At 40.0% G+C, this 20462-nt stretch overlaps 2 protein-coding genes across 5 annotated transcripts; one reads left to right on the top strand and one right to left on the bottom strand.

Moving 5' to 3' along the window:
* Positions 1-735: 735 nt before the first annotated feature.
* On the bottom strand, positions 736-15005 carry LOC117939605. Its single transcript, XM_034865059.1, has 9 exons — positions 14899-15005; positions 14556-14645; positions 13891-14142; positions 13330-13659; positions 2828-3166; positions 1938-2225; positions 1310-1403; positions 1124-1186; positions 736-930 (listed from the first exon to the last, which is right to left on the bottom strand). Exons 1-9 carry the CDS (start codon positions 14936-14938, stop codon positions 741-743), a joined length of 1686 nt encoding a protein of 561 aa, XP_034720950.1. The 5' UTR covers positions 14939-15005; the 3' UTR covers positions 736-740.
* On the top strand, positions 4593-8801 carry LOC117939606 (EF-hand domain-containing protein 1-like). 4 transcript variants are annotated; one of them, XM_034865064.1, is made up of 11 exons: positions 4593-4809; positions 5540-5761; positions 5872-6159; positions 6290-6430; positions 6812-7004; positions 7289-7518; positions 7641-7781; positions 7946-8159; positions 8427-8467; positions 8513-8579; positions 8705-8801. In XM_034865064.1, exons 1-11 carry the CDS (start codon positions 4747-4749, stop codon positions 8731-8733), a joined length of 1629 nt encoding a protein of 542 aa, XP_034720955.1. In that variant the 5' UTR covers positions 4593-4746; the 3' UTR covers positions 8734-8801. The 4 variants fall into 4 exon arrangements, with proteins under 4 accessions (XP_034720955.1, XP_034720951.1, XP_034720952.1 ...); XM_034865060.1 differs by having other exon boundaries at positions 8427-8579; XM_034865061.1 differs by having other exon boundaries at positions 7644-7781; positions 8427-8579.
* Positions 15006-20462: the final 5457 nt, after the last annotated feature.

The following is a 20462-nucleotide window of genomic DNA, read 5'->3' on the forward strand; positions in this document are numbered from 1 at the left end:
ACAATAATCTGTTTCTTTATTCTAGAACTGCAACAGATACATAAATAAACTTGTCTTAAACAAAGAAATAAACGCTTGTCTCACAAAATGCGGTTGAAAAATCATTTTCCTTCCGCTCTCTTGTCACACGCACACACCTGGCTCAGGTGAGGTCTAAATAGGTTATTATTCTATTTGGTGTTTCTTGCTTTGTTGGAGGTGCAGTATATTCTTTTGATCATCACTTGGAGCATCCAAAAAGTAAGAGACTCTCCTTGCCATGAAACCTTTATTTTGTGAAATGTTCCTTTAAGAAAGTAATTATGTACATGATTTATATTCAGTGACTACAGTAGCCACATTTGTGCGTATTAGATGACACAAACGTTCATTTGGATTTGAGGTGTGTTTTGCAGACACATTTTTTATTTAGTTAAATGCTCTTTTACACAAGATTCCTTCACATTCTATGTTCATATTTCCATATTCCATAACCATATTTCAGTTGACACGAAAAACAAAACAAAAAGAATAAGTAGTGGATTTAGATATTAGTGCAAAACTATCAAATGAATTAGATTACAGATGTTACAAATAAAAACTTAGGTCAGAATGCTTTAAAGATAGTGGTAAAAAAAAAAAAGGACAAAAACATGAACGCCAAATCTACAGTATGCATGACTCTCTTTGATCTGCTGGAATCATCATTATGAACTGGGACAGACGTATTGGAAAATTGATTTTAAACATGTTTTCAGGCTTCAAGGCAGGTTTGTTCCAGTCCAACGGTCTTCCTTTAGGGACTCCGGCCTTGGGGGTGGTTCTGTGTCACTAAATAGCTTGACCCTTACTGTTGGAGATGGTACTTTAGAGTGGATGCGATGTTTTTTTCTTCCAGTAGACGTCCGCTGCCATAACTCATTCACTTCACTCATTAATGGTGTTTTGGGCCTTCGGATAAAAACAAGACATCAGTCAGCTGCCGAATCAGTCTGAACAACAGTGATGCAGACAAATATGCTTCCAATGAATACACAATAGTCCATGAGTCAAGGGCATCACTTTTGGTTTCATGAGTTAATAACTCATTAGTTAGGGAGGTAAAGATGCCAATACAAGTGGAAAATTGAAATAATAGACTTACTCATAAGCATCTTTAGTTGTTTTCTGTGGTGTCTTGTTCTCCTCAGAGTCCCTGTGTGGCAGACTGAAGCAACAAATATTCATTTATGGATTGTATCTGAAATAATCTCAATTAATTGTTACCAAATCAACTCTGAGACACACGTGTTACCACCAGACAGATGTTAATGTAAACGTTTGAAATTACCAGTAGCAATATTTTCTTATGAGCCAGACGATGATGATTGCAGCAACACAAACACCGGCCATCACCACGGACAACACAATGATCAAAGTGAAATCTGTGAGAGAAGAGAATTAAATTACCAAGACTTAACATTCATAAACCAACTACATATCAAAGGACTCGAGGCCACCTAAAGGTTAACTTTCTGGGACCAGAAGAATCAGCTTTATTTTTCTTTGGAGCATCGTTGCTCACAATGTGCTTACACACTCAAAACAACCAAAACAATATATACACATTAATATATACACAGGATATACATACTCTAAACAGAAACATTATAGAGGCATGAGTGCAATGAAGAGTTCAATAAAAAAATACTTAAATGTGGAGTATAGTGCAAGGGATACTGTGATAAATAGTATTATGTTATTATATTACAATATGAATAGTATGAACATTATGAACAGTTCTGAAATAGTAAATGAGAATGATTAATAAACAACAAAGAATAAGTGAGATATGAGAATGGGAATGATGAGTAAATCCCTGTTATTGAACCTAGATTTCGCCTCAAAAGCCCCAAAAAGACATGAGCAATAAAGTATGTATCAATCCATAAATCTGTCTCTTTAGAAGTGTTTCTCACCATCAGCGGACGGCTGTCGGAGCGCAGGAATCACGGTAAACACCTCGAACTGACGACCAGAGAGCACTCGCGCTGCACATCCAACCCGTGTGCGGTCGTCATGGAGACGAGGCAGCACAGCCGTGGAGGTGACAGTGACTGTGCCGTTGGGGTTGGTGACACTGGAAGAGTTGTGGTGAGGGACGGTCAGCGTAACCGTGGGAGCAGGGCGACCCGTGGCCGAGCAGGACACCACCGCCTCTCCAGGAGAGCTTGATTCTCCAACACGGAGGATGGCTTCGTGCAGCTCTGCAAAGATCCGATATATGAACCCTCAACTTGACCCGTTTTCCTATATCAGTGTTTTTAATTCTCCAAAATAACAGGATTGATGCCCAACGCTCTCTGGCAAGTACAAATCTCTACTTTCATTCATTTTGGGGCGTCTTATTGAAGTGGTTTAGAAATAGCATTGAGTAACAGTTGACATACTCCAGTCTGTGATCATCCATCAACGTCCATTCCTTTAATTTTAGTCTAAATAATTCCTAATTTCTGCTTTTATAACTCAAACATTAGGTGTAATTTTTTATAAAAGAGGTTTATTGACCCTAAATCCCCAAATCAACTGTAAAACTGAAGTTAATGAGGTAGTGTTACATAGTGTTGAAAATATCAAAAAAGTGGCAAACATTTTTAAGAAAGCGTCAAAAGTGTTGAAAAAAGGGACAAAAGCATAAGTAAAAAAAAAAAAAAAAATTGATAAAAAGCCACAACAAAAGTTGGTGATTTTGAAAGGAAGACAACCCAAGGATAAGCGGATGAAGATGGATGGATGGATGGACAACACAAGGGTTTAAAAATAGGAAGGATCACGTCAATGTCTTTATTAATGTAGATTGGGTTCTTACCATAGAGTTGGAGGCAGGTTGTAGCAGTGAGAGCACCTTCAGGGTAGGTGTTAAACAAACAGCGATAGCATCCTTCATCCTGCTCCGTCACCTTCCTGATAGCTATGGAGCTGTTCTGCAGTCCAGCACATTTAAACTCCACTTTCTCTTCAAAACCAGCATTCAATGTTTGACCAAAGTATTTGTTGTCCGTAGCTAGATTCTCTTCCCCCTCAGGTAATAGTCTCTGCCACGTGACCTGCACAACATCTTTAGATTGCATCAGCTGGCAGTTTAACTGAGCTTCTTCTCCCACTGCTGCCATCACAGTCTGCTGGCTCTCTATCACAGAGGTCAGACCTGCAGGAGATGACAGTATTAGAGGCATATTTCTTCACTTTAAATAATCCAAAAACAACTACAACAGGTTATATGGAACAAAGTCGTGAGACTGATCCTAAGTGCTGAATTTACACTTTTATGACGCTGCGTAAATCCATTTTTTTTCTCATTTGGAATGCATGTGTCGATCCTCTGGTGCGCTCAGAGCAGCAGCTGACCGTTTATCAAGTAGCCTACTGACTGCTGTTGTGTGTCATAGGACAGGATCTATCTGGAACATTACGCAGCTTTAATAACACGATGAATACAACAGTATAAAGTACACGTGCACCATGGGTATCCAGGTCACCCACCGTGCGCATGTTGAGGTTACTCGGCGTCCAGGTGAAGTCTCTTTTGTGTAGGCATTTCCTTTGCAAGATATGATAACGAATGTGATTTTTAGCGTTAAACAATGCAAACGGGACGCCCGGAAACCCCATAGGTAGACCAGGCTCGCATGTGCGGTCGGCTAGAACAAAAGGGGTTAAATGATATAGACAATTAAGGTTATCCTCTCTTTCTCACCTTTGTAAAAGACTCCCAACACACAAAGGGATTGTAAGACTGCACGGAGCGCCATCGTGTCTCATTTGAATCTACCGCTCAAATGTGTCAAAGTGAAATTGGCGCAGGTCTGAAGCGACTCCACCTTCTTGGCTGTGGCCCAATATCGACTGGAAATATTAAGGGCCCACCTGAGGCCGTACAGTGCACGAAGTGCGTGCACGTGGGCGCACAAACACGTCTGAATGTATCTGCTTCCTAAGAAAGGGACCACGTACATCTCGGCATTTAAAGAAAAGAATCAAAAAAATATAAAAGCATAGGAGTTTTTTTTGTTTTTTTTAAATATATCTGGTATTTTTGATACAGTAATTCACAGTTACCTGCATTGCCTTTTCCAGCTATTGTAACTCTTATTAAGAGGTGAAGGCATAGATAAGCAGTGCTCTGTTTGCTAGAATGGCAAGCTAGCTACATGCATTTCTTCAACTGTCTATGGCTAGCGTTATATACAGTGGAGGACCTCTATCAATTTCTATCAGTGAGATTTGGTGTTGCTCGCCCCCTGGTGGTGGAGTTAGAGCTATTTGTGTTGATAAAGTCTCCCATTTATGAAGTTATTTTGAGCTACTGCAAATGTTTTTCCGGATAAAACTTCTTCCTTTTTTAATAAATTAGGCTATACCACGTAATGTTAGGCTAGTGTAAGATATTCGCCACTGAACATTTCTATATAGAAACAACTCTGGTATTTAACGCTACTATTTTTAAAAGTTTGTAAATTGTCATTCTGGACATTCATTTATTGCACTTAATGGTTTAAACTGAATGCATTTTAGTTGCCTAGTTTTCATAAATAGTTGTTTTTGAAATGTTCTAGACGTGGTTGCTGTCTTGCAGTTTCCATGGATACCACAAACTTACTACGACGGAGCTGTGTAGTGTAACAAAACGTAGCTAGCTAGGCTAACTTATTTCACTAATTACGAAAAGTACTCGTTTAAACATCTTGTGCAGGTGAGGACATCTAAAAAAATACCTCAAAACCGACGATGTCTGGGAACTGGAATAACGGACTTCCATTTTTACCAGGATACTCTTTTTATGATGTTACGGTAAGAACTTCCTACAGGCTATAACGTTTTAAGTTACCGTTATAGTCAATTCATTTGTAAGCAAATTGCTCTTCTATTCTATATGTAATGCAAATGCATTCATACAGATAAATGCATTTGCATTACATATAGAATAGAAGAGCACTGTCGAAACTAGGCTGTATGAACTGATCATACAGTTTCGACAGTGCTCTTCAGGACTGACCGAGTTTCTAAAATCAATATTAAAATTAGCGATACAAAGTATTTCTGCTAAGGTTGTTTTTTACCGGCCACCCCTCTCTTTAAGTGGTATAATCCGTCTGCCCAGGGCAGTTCAAGATCTCCAATAGGTTAATAGTCCAATTAAGCCCAACAGTAGCAACATACAAGTGACAGTCGCAGTTGTATGCCTAACTGTTGTGTGCGTCCATTGAACTTAATTAGCCAACTTTAAGTCTCATATTAATACGGGTTTTTGTATACTCATCTCTTTTTTAGTAAGTTCCTGCTCTTCTCCACTTAGCACCTTGAGCAATAGAGTGGCTGCAGTATAACTTCCATAGAGCCTTAAAGCCTCTGTTTTGTAATTTCTCATTGTAAACACACAAGTAAGCCTGTAGTCACTGTATCTTATGGGTTCAAGCTATATAGCCTACATTTTAATGTTGATAGCTGGCCTGGCACCATTGTGGTTTTCATTGTGATTTACCAGAGCTAATGTATCCACCTGAATGATCTGTCCCTGCAGAAGTCAGTCTTCCATCGGCCCCAGACACTGGACTACAAGAATGGCTATGCTCTGCCCCGTCGCCCCACTGTGGGCATTGGACAGGATCCTCTTTACTCAGAGCAGTTAATCCAGCAGGAGCTCAGTAAACTGTATTCTGAGACGCCAGACATTACTTACGGCTCCTTTGACCAGAGTGTAGTAGAAGACTTCATCCCAGCTCATGTGGCCCTTGACAAGAAGGTAGATTAAGGTGTAGAAGACCAGTATTTGAAGATGGTTGTTTCTGTCCAGTTAAGTGTCTAATAAATTCCTTTTCTTTGTCTTTTCTTCACCCCCCTCCTGTCTAGTAGGTGCTGCGCTACTATGCATATTTTCAGGAAAATATCCTATTTTCCCCTGAAGAGGAGTGCCGCACACGCCCAGTGGTCATTTACTACTACCTTGAGGATGACAGCATGTGCATCATTGAGCCCGTGGTAGAGAATTCTGGGATGCCGCAGGGAAAACGGATCAAACGTCAGTGTCTGCCCAAGAATGAACGTGGAGATCATTACCAGTGGAAAGACCTGAATATTGGCATGGACCTGGAGGTGTACGGGGTCAAGTACCACATCACACTTTGCGATGCTTTTACAAAGGTACATCACTTACCTGGCTGTATGAATGCTCTCGCAGTGTTATGTTCTGTGCGTGTCTGACAAAAAGTTATGGATCTGTTGTTGTAAATACACTCTTTGTCTGTGTCTGTCTCTCATTCACCACATACAGGAATTCCTGGAGAGTGAGGGCATTGTTCTCAACGACCCGGAGCCGATGCCTTGCGTAAATCGTGACAAAAACCCTCGGCCTTCCTACATAACACCGTCCAAATTTGACAACAAGCAGCAGTTTCTCACCATGGATCGTAAGGTAAACGGAAATTCCGACCACTCAAAAACTCACTTTATCATTTTTATAAAGCCTAATCCAAAGCTATTAAAAAAGAAGAAGGACCACAGTAACCTCTCCTATTCAGTATAGGTCACCTAGTCTAACTAAAACCTTTTTATTGAATTTTTGGTGAAGCGCCTGTGTTTTCAATTTAATGTTGAGCCTATAGCAACAGTTACAAGTGAAGCCAATTTCATAGATTAATTGACACCTTTATGGAAGCTAAAACAAAGTGACATTCCAAACCACTGAAATGTTTTAAATAAGTGACCCTGCATAGGTAATTGGGTGTTTTTAATTGGAGATTTGCATTGGGCAAACCCATTCTAGTTTCATGCTTTTCAACCCCTTCTTGGTCAGGTGCTGCGTTTCTTTGCCCTGTGGGACGACGCTGACTCTCTGTTTGGGGAGACCCGGCCTGTAACCATGCAGTATTACCTAGTGGACGACACGGTGGAGATCAGAGAAATCCACAAACCCAACAGTGGCCGCGATCCCTTCCCTGTCCTGATGCGCAGACAGAAGCTGCCCAAGAAAATCAAACCAGAGTCGGGTGAGATGCAACGCTGTGTCACTTTTAGCTGCATTAGATCTAATAAAGTGCTTCGGTCGGGTGTCTCTTTGCATCCAGGGATGAACAGTCAAAATTGAAAGTGTCTTTAATATTACATCAGGACATCAACAACACAATGTATAGGATTTCCCACTGTAATTGAGCATTGTTTATGTTTTTGTTAACTATTTCTGCACTACAGAACAATCTGAATTGTTTTAAACAACATGAAATAGATTTAAAGACACATTAACACTCATTACAATACTCTTATTCCTATCCAGAGACCTTTCCCAGCTGTGTGCTGGAGGTCTCAACAGCAGAAGTAGATGAGTACTACTCGCCCAAAGACTTCCAGGTGGGTCAGAGGATTACCCTGCTGGGCCGTCACTTCCTGCTGTATGACTGTGATGGCTTCACTAAAGAGTATTACCAAAAGAACCACCCCGACATAAAGATGAATCCCTCAGAGGTACCAAAAAACACTGACCTGCTTCAGGAGAAGAAGAAGAAGGTGAGAAACCGATACTGATCTCTTTTGTTGTCCTTTACAAAACTATATCATCAGTATTGCCTGAGGGTTTGTGACTTAATGTTGTGATAGATTCATTAGCCTCCTCCTGTTCTTGTTTCCAGGAGGTTCCTCCCTATAATGGTTTTGGTTCACTTGAAGACTCTCTCCAGAATTGTTTCTATTTAATTCCCGAGCCCCCCAAAAAGAATGTGCTAAAGATGCTGGAAAACGACCACAAAGTGTTGCGCTACTGTGCCAGGCTGGTGAGTCCAACGTGTGTGAGAATGTGTCTGTGCTGCTTCTTTGACTAAACCTTCTGAATATATGTACAGAGTTACAAGAACCAAACTCAAAATTCAGAGTCATTAACAACAAAGCAGATCATTTCGCTCCGTACTTCAGCTGTCGTGTGTTACGGACATTTCAGGACTCCCCGAATCCCGGAGATGAGGGCCGACGCTTCATAATGTCCTACTTCCTGTCCAATGACATGATCAGTATTTATGAAAAGCCCAGTCGCAATTCTGGTATCATTGGTGGCCTGTTCCTGGAAAAGACCCGCGTCCCCAAGCCGGGCTCCACACTGGACAACCCTGATTTCTACTCACCTGCAGACTTTGCTATTGGAGCCACTGTGGAGGGTAACATTCTCAGTTATACAGCCTGTATTTCTTCTGTTATTATGTCTCAGTTTTCAAAAGGAATATTTTTTTTTGTCAGAAATGACCTCTTTTCTCCATGGAAAAATCTGCATTATATAACTCATGTTGCTACTGTATATGTCCTACTAGATACATTAAGCCGAATTGTAATGAAGTTAGAATTCAATTTCCAATACTTGTTTAATAGATAACCTAAAATCTCAGCTCACAGCATCTCTCTCCTCTCTCTCTCGTCTGTTTTTGTAGTTTTCAGCCGCCGCTTTGTGTTGACCGATGCTGACCACTATGTGCTGAGGTACCTGGAGTCCAACGCGAGCCAGATCCCATGTCAGACACTGGATTCTTTGCGACAGAAGCTCGGCGTGGGGACGACAAATAATCAACCAGCTGACCAAAATGGTAAAAATCTAATCAGCAAGTTCTCTGGATTTGTCTCTTAATTGTAGTGGGTTTTTCAGTAGACTCAGTCACGTTTTACATTCCTTAACTTATACTACAATTACTATTTTTAAATTCTTTATCAGGTGATGATGTAGGAGAGCCATCTACATGATGTCGGGGAAGGTCGGATCGCCTCAAGAGTTGTTCCCTCCCCCAATTAATTAGACCACAAAACAAATCCTGGACCTGCTGCCGAAAAAGACTAAAAAATTCTACAACTGTTGTTGGTGTGTGTGACTGACTTCAAAATATCCCTCTTCTTCTCTCCAAGGCCTAACCCTAAAATTGAATTGGCTACTTAAAAAACACAAAGTTATGTTAGATGCGGACAAATAAACAAGTACATTTCATCAAGAAAACTATGTTCCCTTAGCCGCATGATACTTACAAAAGGCCAACTCAGCTACATGTTTAGCATGCTTTCATTAACATTCAGCTAAAAGCATAGGTCACCATGCTTAGCTTCACCCTTGGTTAAGTCCACCCGGCCCACCCCGTTCAGAATCACCTAAACCCGCTGCTGTCTTACTTACTGAAGGAACACTGGAAATAAAAAAGAAATTCTGCAGAATTCGGCATGCATTTGTCTCCTTTACGGACTGGCAATGACTGCATTATTCATTGCAGCGAAAGAGAACATAAAGACCAAGAATTGAACGTTTTGTTGACAGATGTGTTAAGTGTATAAAAAGAAAATATAGAAAAAGGACTTCACTCACAACCTTGACAGTAACGGTTGCCCCGGACAACAAGGGGACCACAGTTTACATCGGTCCGGTTGCCCACGTTTGCAACCACTACTTCTGTGATCAAGAAATCAGAGTGCTGGTACCACACGTCATCATACATAATAGCACTACAATTAAAAGGGAACGTCAATGTCAATTTTTATTTCTATAGCACATTTAAAAACAACAACAGTTGACCAAAGTGCTGAACAGGGTTGATGTCAAATACATAAATAACAAGTGTAAAAATGACTCCAACCAAAGTGAATCCCAGGGAGACGAACAGCTACACTTTAAAACATCAGTGAAGGAAATAACTCCAAGATAAGGTACAAAGTCAAAGTAGAATGACTCGTACAACTACTGTTTATTCACATATACCTTTATATAATTAGTATAGGGAAGGGATTCAAAATGTTACAATGTATTTAAATTACATCACTTAAGTCTTTTCTGACAGGTTGGAGCAGTGTTAAGAGGAAGATAAAAAGGTTTTGTACCCTCATTCAAAAATTTCAAATATCCAGAGACATACATCACTGGACAAACACCACCTCACTTCCATATATGAATGGAATAAATATCAATACATCTTGTCCACTTCTATTGTTGTGAGGAGTCTCATTTTTTAATTTAACTAAACAGAATAAACATAAGTGAAATCACCTACCACACTAAAACATCATGGTTTCACCGACCAGACAAAATACAAATGAACATATGGAATGACAAAACACATCAACTTAAAGGTTAGATTGTCTTTATCTTGATCTCCATCGCAATTAACACCATACAGAGTGTGCATATGAGAAATAAATAACATTAGTACACAAACAATGAATGAAAATGCAAAATGACCAAAACGTATATATTATCATGTCTATTATTCAATATATTATCTCTTATTTAATTTATGTCTATCATTCAATATATTATCTCTTATTTAAATTATATATTTAGTATACATGCACACATACATATACATACACAATACACACATACTTTATATACATACTAATTTCAGCATACACTAATTTGGATTGCTTCACCTGTAAACTTTATAGAGGATTTCATTGAATAAATAAATTAGCTGTGCAAAAAATGAGCGTAGGCTACTGAAATCTTTACATTCCTGTTGTAACCGTCTTCTTCTTCCCCCTTTCTCTTTTTTCAACACTAGATGTCACTGCCAGAGGACATTTCCTTGTTTTCACCACAATACATGAGTTAGTTATGTGATGTGCCTACTGGATTACCTTAAAGCAAGGCTTATCAACGTTTTTTTAAGTCAAGGACTTAACCACATGTATTAGTAGAAAATGAAGTTGCATATTAGACAGGGCCTACAATAGGGCGGTCTAAAGCCTTAATACATACATTTTTAGTGAATAGAATAGTAAGCTGTTAAAATAGTATTGCATGATTTTATGAATCATGTACATGTAGAATGGTAAAACCTTTAGGATGAACGATATCTGTGGGTGGTTACCTTAGTGACTGCCTTACCTACAGGCCAGTAAGCATATGCATAATGGGTATTTTTTCCCTAATAACCTGAGTAATATTTGCACATCATATGTTGGATTCATGGTAAGACATTTTCATTTTTGAAAACACATTCAAAAATAAACAATCATTTGGTGCCCCCCCCCCTGCAGTCCCAGAGCCCCTGTTGAAGACCCATGCCTTAAAGCAAACCTTGACTACACCAGTGCACTAAGTTGCAATCATTGTAAACCCAATAAGAGGTTGAAAGTTCTGCATGGAATAAATTAAGCTCAACTGTAGATTCCTCGTCGGCTCACTATCAGCTCACATTTGTCATACACTGTAATAATCCAGAAAAACATTGGTCATTTTTACATTCTACAAAGCCTGAACAACTGCTTCGAGTGTAGCTCTATAAACTAAAATGTTAAAGTGCTAGGTTTGGAAATTGAAGAGAAATGGTATTTTTGAAAACTACCAGTGGAAAATGGATCGTGCAAAGCAGCTTTTTAACTTGACTCACAGTAAAGTGCAGATTTCTTTCATGATTGCATGCTTAAATGAGCCGTGGAAAAGTCCAAATGCTGATTAAACATGTTCATCTCTTCTGCTGCTCTTTAACCTGCCAGGAAAAGAGAAACAGTAAATACACTTTGCTCATGAGGAGACTTATACCACATTTACTAATACATTGTCTTGCATTGTGTCAAATATCTCACCTTTTTCGCTTAATTGCAACAGCCACAACAATTGCTAAAATACACATGACAGCAGTAATTGCAAGGGCAATCCATAATGAAGATAGTCCTTTCCCTGGAAACAAACAGCATAGGGTTAGTCTGCACGGTACTAAGGTAAACTACATTTCCCATGAGGAGGAAGGTGGGGAATTCTCAGGGTAACATTTGTACTTTTGCCGCCGAGAATGAACTTCCCTGGCCTGTGAGATGACGTCCGCATGGGAAAGCCAATGTCATGACTCATTACTGGGCCAGGGTTTTCTTCAAAATGAAAGCTTAGGAAGTGAAACCAAAGTGTTGGTATTTCAATGAGTCACTGCACAGCTGACTCTGTTACGGTCAATGGTGTCATACACAGCAAAAGACAACACAAGGAAATCATTAAGTGTGGCAATCAATGATAAGCACGTGGAATACACACAAAGTTCTCCGATCACAACTAAGGTGCCAGTTTTTTTCCCAAGTGCTAGTGCAATGAAATCCAGATGCATAAATACAGACACCTATATAAACCACCAAAAATCACAAAAACAAGTACAATTACAACTACAAACTACAAATCTAAACTAGTACCATAAATGGTGAGACTAAAATGGACCCTAATGCCCTGTGTACACATAGAGTAATACTACAGAAATAAAACTCCAACCAGTAAGTACTTTCATTCATTTACACGGTGCATTTGATGCACTTCCCATACTTCGTCACTGACTATTGAGTTCCTGGTTCAAGCGAGAAACGTCACAGAACTGGGACACAGCTAGGCACATCCTAATAATGATGTCACAACAATATATTTCTTGGGAAACCACAAAGTGAACTGAAATGAAAATGCTGATGCATAATCAGTGGCTTACTGGCACACCAAGACCAAATGTATAAACTTGTTATGATATGTCACACAGTGAGAGGACGGCGTCATTCAGAATGCTCAAGCTGACGGCTGGGAAGTGTAAGCTTTCCTTCTAGTAAACTACAACAGGGTTGTCTTTCTTGGCGGCTCTTCTTTTGACACACTGATCTCCTCTCTCTCTTTCCATCTGGATGCATTCATGTTCCAGGAATGCTCGTAACTAACTTATCTTCAGGGCGATGAACATGGCCCCGCTAAGCATGGCCCCGCTACGCATGGCCCCGCTACGCATGGCCCCGCTAAGCATCGCCCTGCTAAGCATGGCCCCGATAAGCATGGCCCCGCTAAGCATCGCCCTGCTAAGCAGCACCCTGCTAAGCAGCACCCCACTAAGCCTCGCCCTTCTATTCCCTGAACTGCTACAACTTTTATTTGTAGTCATAGTTCCACTATCTGTCTTACTAAAGATCATACTTCTCATCATTCCAACTGCTATCATATTATTAATCCTATTTCTCTACATCTATATCAGTGTATTTGTACATCTGTACAGTACAGTGAACATCTATCCCGGAGTTTGTGTCCAAACCGGTGACAAAGCCGAGAGATGGCGCCCTGGGTCTGTCCGCGGTTTCTACCTAAAGGGAAGTTTTTCCTCACCACTCAAAGTTTCTGTCTAAATGGAAGTTTTCCCACCACTGTCGCACCAAATGCTTGCTCGTGGAAAATTGTGTCTGTAAATTCTAGTGTGGTTTAGACTTAATCTATCTGTAAAGTGTCTTGAGATAACTCTTATCATTTGATACTGTGAATAAAATAGAAATAGACAGTTCACTTTCTAAGAGCAACACACTATGTTGCTATGTAAAAGGTCTATACAACATGATTGACAGGCCTACCTTCTTCCTCCTCCTCCTTCTTCTTAGGTAAAGAAAAGGGAATCCTCTCCCGCCTCTGTCCCGTTAACCCAGTGTTTAGCAGACAATACACATTTCCTTTCCAGTTGGGGGGTACTTGCAGGGTGATGTTGCTGCTGCTGGTAAAAGTCTGGTCACTGTTCCTTACTGAAGTGGTCTGTGGTTGGTCTGCCGGGGTGGCACTAGGTGAGAAGTCCCAATGAATGGTTGGAGCCGGTTTACCTGTAGCAGAGCACCTGAACACAACCTTCAAGTATTCTTTGTCCTCTTCACGGCTGGGACCTTGCACTTCTGTTTTAAACACGGATATCCCTACAAATAGATAATAAAAAGTGGTCATTTGTGAGAGCTGACAAAGAATTACAGAATAAAGACAAGTTAGAAATTAAACGGAACTCTTCAGAAAAAGTCTAATTTTTAGGCTATAACCAGAAAAAACAATGCTGGTATTACTTCTTTTTTTATTTTCATGTATTCCCAGAATTCCAATTTAGTTTCAGGACTTTTCCCACAGAATTCTTACGGGAATTTTCTGCAATTTACCTTGCACAGTGAGGCAAGTCTGCTTTCTTTGGGACCCATCGGGATACACGTTGAAAGAGCAAATATAGCAGCTTTCATCCCCCCACGTGACATTGGCCAGCGTGATTGACGTTGAGCTGAGAGACGCCTCTGTGAAGATCACTTTCTTTGTGTAAGGCTCGTTCACTTGCTGTCCAAACCGCTTGCTGTAGGTTGCCAAATTCTCAATGGACTCGTCTTTGAAAAGCCTCTGCCATGTCACCTGGCGCACACCTGTTGGGAAAGGTCCAACCAATATATTTACTCAAGTGCCAAAGTACAACAGTTGAGAAACGTGTACTTATAAGTAGTATTCTGCTAAATTTCAAAAGGGGAAAATTGCACTTTTTACTACATGATCATTTGAAACCTTTAAGTCACAAATTAAGATTTGACTTGTTGTATGTATTTAGCTACTTAATTTATACCAGCACATCTGAAATGATTAGTTAATTAATTGATTAGTCAATTGGGAGATAATTGGCAAATCTATAAAACCATACATATACTACATATATATAGCCTATTTTCATTTACAGTTTGTACAGTACAGTACAGTTTGGAATACTTCATACTGCACTAATGGTCACATCTTCACTATAAAAATGGCATTTAAAAAAATTACATTAAATAAAAAACGTTTGTACCTGAATGGTTGGCTACTGCGCACCTGTAACGTGCATCACTGCCATAGTCAGCTGTTGTGTTTCCATAACCGGTAATCTGCGACGTGCAGGCTGAAAATAAAAATAAAAACAGCAGACCTATGGTAAAATATCCATTTGTTGTGATGTTTAGTGTAAAAAAAATGCCTTGTTGAATAAACTTTGACTATGCATGTACAGAATATAAATATACTGTAGACTAAACATATGGGAACATGATAATATCAGACTACAAGAAAGGCTGGATTGTATTTTGTAATGTAACAAAACTACTACAGTATATACAGTATAGAAGAGCTTGCTGTCTCCTGTCAGTGTCACTTACCTTTTAATAGCCAACCAGCCAGTATGAGGAGCTGCAACATGATTATCCACAGCTGTACAGAGAACACTTTCAGTTTAGCCTCTGAGCTGGCTTTTAAAGCCCTTAAAATGAAACTGAAAGAGAGAAAGCAGGGGCTTTTTTTTGGAGCCTTGTGTTTTTACAATAAAGAGGTTATATGATCAGGGGATTAGGGAAATTAATTTATGAATGCTTTAAAGCAATTATCAACAAAAACAGAACTACTTACAGTACATATGGTTGGAGTTAAATACTACATTGTTAGGTTCAGCATTAGCTTTTAACTGGATCCACGATGCAGACACGTGAACACAAGGAGGTTGAATAAAAAGATGTAAAGACTTAAGTGCAGGAGGCTTGAGGCTTGATGTGGCTGGTCAGGTGAGTATGGCTGATCCGTTTGGCACAGAGGGAAAAAAGTTTAGGTAGGTTTCCAAAAATACAAGACTGAGCACACGAGTAGACCAGAGACCAAGTTGTTGCCACGGGAGAAAACACGACAAACTGGCAAAGGTTGGAGAGAAAGGACCGCTTTAAAACAGGTAGCAGACAATCTGAGAGGTGGTCCACAGGTGTACGGAGCAGCAGGTGTGTGTTGGAGCCACGCCCAGTGTCTCACACACACACACACACATACACACAAACACACAAACACACATACACAAGGGGAAAACAGACAGGAGATCAAGGGGTACTTGACAAAGTACTGCAGATCCTAACAGTTGCATGATATAAAAACTACATTCATGATGCTGGACTAACCCTTTGAATATTCATAAGATAGCTAATATTTTCTTAATAAAATCAATAATACTTCAGGTTATATAAGTGTTATTAAGTGTTATTGAGGGCGAGGTCCAATAAAGAAAGCCAGTTGGACTCGCTTCAAACTCATTTTGAAACTCACATTGCTTTTCTGTCATTAAGTCCAGTAAATCTTTAGAACAATTTACAACAAACACTAATCCCAAGTGGTCAAAAAAATCCCAGAGCAGAAGTAGAAGTTCCCCCCCAACAAATTGGTAACGCCATTTCCCTTTGAAGTATCTAATCATGTCCAAGTTGTCATAATAGTATGCATGATACCAAACATGTGATGCTTGACATTTAAGTTTTCCCTTAATTACATTTAGGGGAATCTTAATTAAATTAAGGGAAAATCCCCCCCCCCCCCATTGAGGCAAAAGCAGCACTGTAGTTCTGTGTAACGAGAGGACAATACTCATGAAATCTCTCTAAAATAGTATAAGAAGAATCTAAGTACTTTACTGTGTCATTCTTCAAAATTCATATTCAACAGATCTTGAAATAATTAAGTTAATATCCCATTTTGGCTCCATTACCATTTTCAATGCTAAACCAACCACTTTGCCCATCCTCAGTTATACTATATTGTGGGATTACTACAAATACAAAATACAAAATACAATCCTGTTGCATGTATAGTGTGGATTCAGTTCTTCGTCAACATGTTTTATGTTTCATATTTTCTGTAAATGACAGAATCTCATTCCATATCATTTTATGATGTCCTGTTCAGTCATCCTCATAAATTGCTATAACATTTAATTCAACATTAATATCCACATGCTTAAATGAGGCCTGAGGGTGTGTGTGTGTGTGTGAGTGAACCATGGAAGTTTTTTTATGCACCAACTCTTATGTTGCATCTTTCGTGGATTTTGCCACATTTAATCTCTTGAAAAATCTTGTTTACAAAAGAGGAAGTTACTGTGTAATTCATTTGAAGTGTTTACACATTCTTGGAAAGAACCTAACTGCTCTGTGTACATGTACAGCATGCCACAATGTGAACCCGCAGCCCCAAATCTGCATTTAATCAGCTGTCAACTGTCCAATGAATTCTCCTCAATCATCAATCATTTTCAACATCACATTTATTTATTCTGTGCTATGCCTGTAAAGTCATTAAGATCACACAACCCCACATTTTCTGTGCAAAGTTTCTGTTTAATTGTTCGCGCTGTAACTATAAAGGTGAGTTAAAATGGACTATATTATGTAATACCTGATGTGATTCATCAGTTGCAATTAAGTCCTCCCTGTGTGGCAATCAATTGTACTTTGGAAATTTAACACATAGGCCTGTAGCTTCCAAATTATTAATGACACCTGGGAAGTACCTGCGCTACCTGGAAGCCGACACCTGTAATATGAAACAAGGATGCGACGCCAAAGCATAGCCAGGTGTGATTTACCTCAACAACATCACCATATGCCAACATTAAAGCCCCAGCCCTATGATCTAGATTTGACCAGAAATTGTCCATTATTATTGTCACAAGTTCCTCTTCTCTGATTTTGAAACATATTGTGTGCAGCAGTAAGTCACACCCTGCCAGCCGGCAGAATAACTTCAGCTTTCTTGGAAAACGGAAGGGGGAATCATATTTTACATTCCAGGAGGGCCCAGCGCCACGCCAATCCCCCCCTTCTAGCCTTGCCCCTGGATTTCTCAGTTATTACACCATAAAGTGCACCAAAAGTTGGGAGAGCATTGCTATGGAAGCCAAGTATTCATGTTTGATGATACAAATATGTCAAGGGGATGTAGAACTGCATTAGAATCTCTCACCCAGTCAAAGAGCGGAATCTCATATGTCCCTTCAAGGTTTCCTGGTTTGATAGGCATCTGAATACCTAAGTATTCCAGTCACGGTTTATCTAATTTCTGCCAAAAGGTTCCCTTTCATGAGTCATATCCCTTGACATGATTTCAGTGTGAGTCTACACAAGACTATAGAGTCATCCGGTGGGCCCCCTCCCACTAACTTGCAATGAAACAGCCTTCCAGAAGTATGCAAATATTTGTGAAGCACCTGTCAAGAGCAGAACGTCATTCGATTAGATAAGATTACATTAGATTAGATTCAACTTTATTGCCTTTACATAGGTACAGGTACAAGGCAACGAAATGCAGTTTAGGTCAAACCAGAAGTACAATAGCAGTAAGTGCAGGATATAGAATGGTTCAGTGGTCAAAAAGTCCAACATCAGTTGCACATGGAGGTGTTGATGCCCAGGTCTCCAAGTTTGGCTATTAACTTAGCCGGGATGACAGTGGGAAATGCTCAGCGGAAGTCAACAAACAGCGTGCATGCATAAGTGTTCTTATCGTCCAGATGTGGGAGCACAGAGTGCACTGCCATGGAAACTGCATCCTCTGTGCTCCTATTGCTACGGTAGGCAAACCGGTGTGAGTGCAATGTGGATGGTAGCGAGTCTTTAAGGTGTGCCAGGACGAGCCGCTCAAAGCACATCATTACGATGGGCGTGAGTGCTGCAGGGCGGTAGTCGTTAAGGCACTTCGGGCTGGAGTGTTTTGGCACTGGCACAATGGAATTGCATTTAAAGCATGTTTGTACAGTCACAAAGTGAGTCACTAAATAAATAAATAAAGCAACTAAGATCAAAACACAATAAAATGAGTAAAACTGACACACTTTGAGGCTAAAATTAAAGTATTGTTGAAAATCATCAGCGTGGCAATGAAAGGGGAAGCCTGTACAAGGCAAACAGAATTAGAAGGGCTTAACCTTGGGGAACACCACAAAGTAGATTTTAAGAAGAGAAGCCGAGGTTGCCAACAGCAACTGAAAAACACCTGTCAGCCAACGAATAACATACTAGCATGTTGCCACATCCTGCTAGCCTGGAAATCCAGACCAAAATCCGAAAGATTAAGGGTCTGGTATCAAGTAATGAAAGTCGGCCATCTCGAGGGGCGGTACCAAGCGTGCGTCGGAAAATCTTACTGCGCCCAATTGGATAACACTACAACCAATCACAACAACACACGTGGTGACGTATCCAGAGCCCCACACGCTTAGCTACCAGCGGAGCTAATTGGTAGATTAAACTGTAACTTTAGCTCACCTCTGGCCCGCCTCTATCAGACACAGCGATGTGATTGGTGCAGCTCGCCTCTAGCCCTGCCTATATCAGATACAACGATGTGATTGGTGCAGCTTGGCTACAAGGGTATAGTTAATGAGCAGCATTACTCGATGCCAGAGTAACTGGTTCAGCACATTCAAATTGTGCTCTCGAGAGAACTCTGGTGATTTGCAAAAATACTGTACAGAAAAAACATTGAGAAAAGATTATAAATGATTTAGTGATCCTCTAAATGTAGCCTACTGTATACTTTCTGAGCAGCAGTGGTTAAAGAAGTATTCAGATTGAGTAATAGTAACAGACCCACACTGTAGAACCCCTTAGTTACAAGTCAAATTCTTGGATTCAAATCTTTACTTACAAAGTACAAAAGTAATGGGAACAAACCCACATTTTCTATGCAATGTTTCTGTTTGATTGTTCATGATGTAACTATAAAGGTGTGTTAAAATGCACTTTATTATGTAATACATGATGTGATTCAGCAATTGCAATCAAAATATTCCTGCGTAGCAAGCGATAGTACTTAGGAAATTTAAAACATAGGCCTGTAGATTCCAAAATATGAATGACACCTGGGAAGTACCTGCACTACCTGGAAGCCGACACCTGTAATATGACACAAGAATACAACGCCAAAGCATAGCCAGCGGCTTGTGATTTACCATATCAACATTACCTTGTGCCCATTACCATGTGCCCATTACCATGCCTGTTACCATTAAAGCCCCAGCCCTAGGATCTAGACTTGACCAGAAATTGTCCATTATTATTGGCCCGGCGCCACCCCATGCATTAAAACACCATAGAATGAGTAAAACTGACACACTCTGAGGCAAAAATGTAAGTATTGTTGAATATCATCAGCATGGCAATGAAAGGAAGCCTGTACAAGGCAAACAGAATTAGAAGGGCTTAACCTTGGGGAACACCACAAAGTAGATTTTCAGAAGAGAAGCCGAGGTTGCCAACAGCAACTGCTGTATTCCTTCTTAGCAGCAGTGGTTAGAGAAGTATTCAGATCGAGTGTAATCCTTAAGACTGTTAAAAGCTCACGTCTGTGCCTTAGTCTGCAAAGGAAGTAGTATCTGAAGCTGTCAGAGAAATGTAATGGAGCAAAAAGTACAATAGAAGAGGTTGCAATAGAAGTATAAAGTAGCATAAAGGGAGTACAAGCACAAAAATGTACTGCACTTGACCAAATGTACTCAGTTACTTTGTTCCATCTTTCGGAGATTACTTAAACGCAGTTCAAACTACAAAAATGTGTTTTTAAATCTGCAGCATGTGGTTCATCAGACATGTACAGTAAATTACAAAGTGACCGTCTTTTTTCAACATGACATGATGACTTCGCGTTAACGTACATGCCAACGTTCTTTCGCCACATCCCGTTTTATTGCAACAGGAAAGCGACTGTTAAGTTTAGGAAACATGACACGCTGGTTGGGCTTAGGAAACGAAGAACCGGTTTAGCTAACCCTCACTACAGCGTAACTTCACACACTTTAGCAGGGTAATGTAAGTCAATGGAGGCCAAATGGCGTTGATAACCCCGTGAAAAGCGACTAAGCGTCTTGATAACACGCCAATAACGGCATACGAATTGATGTGTCATACATATGCCA

This window comes from Etheostoma cragini, chromosome 24, assembly GCF_013103735.1.
Source record: "Etheostoma cragini isolate CJK2018 chromosome 24, CSU_Ecrag_1.0, whole genome shotgun sequence".
NCBI classification, from domain to species: Eukaryota; Metazoa; Chordata; class Actinopteri; order Perciformes; family Percidae; genus Etheostoma; species Etheostoma cragini.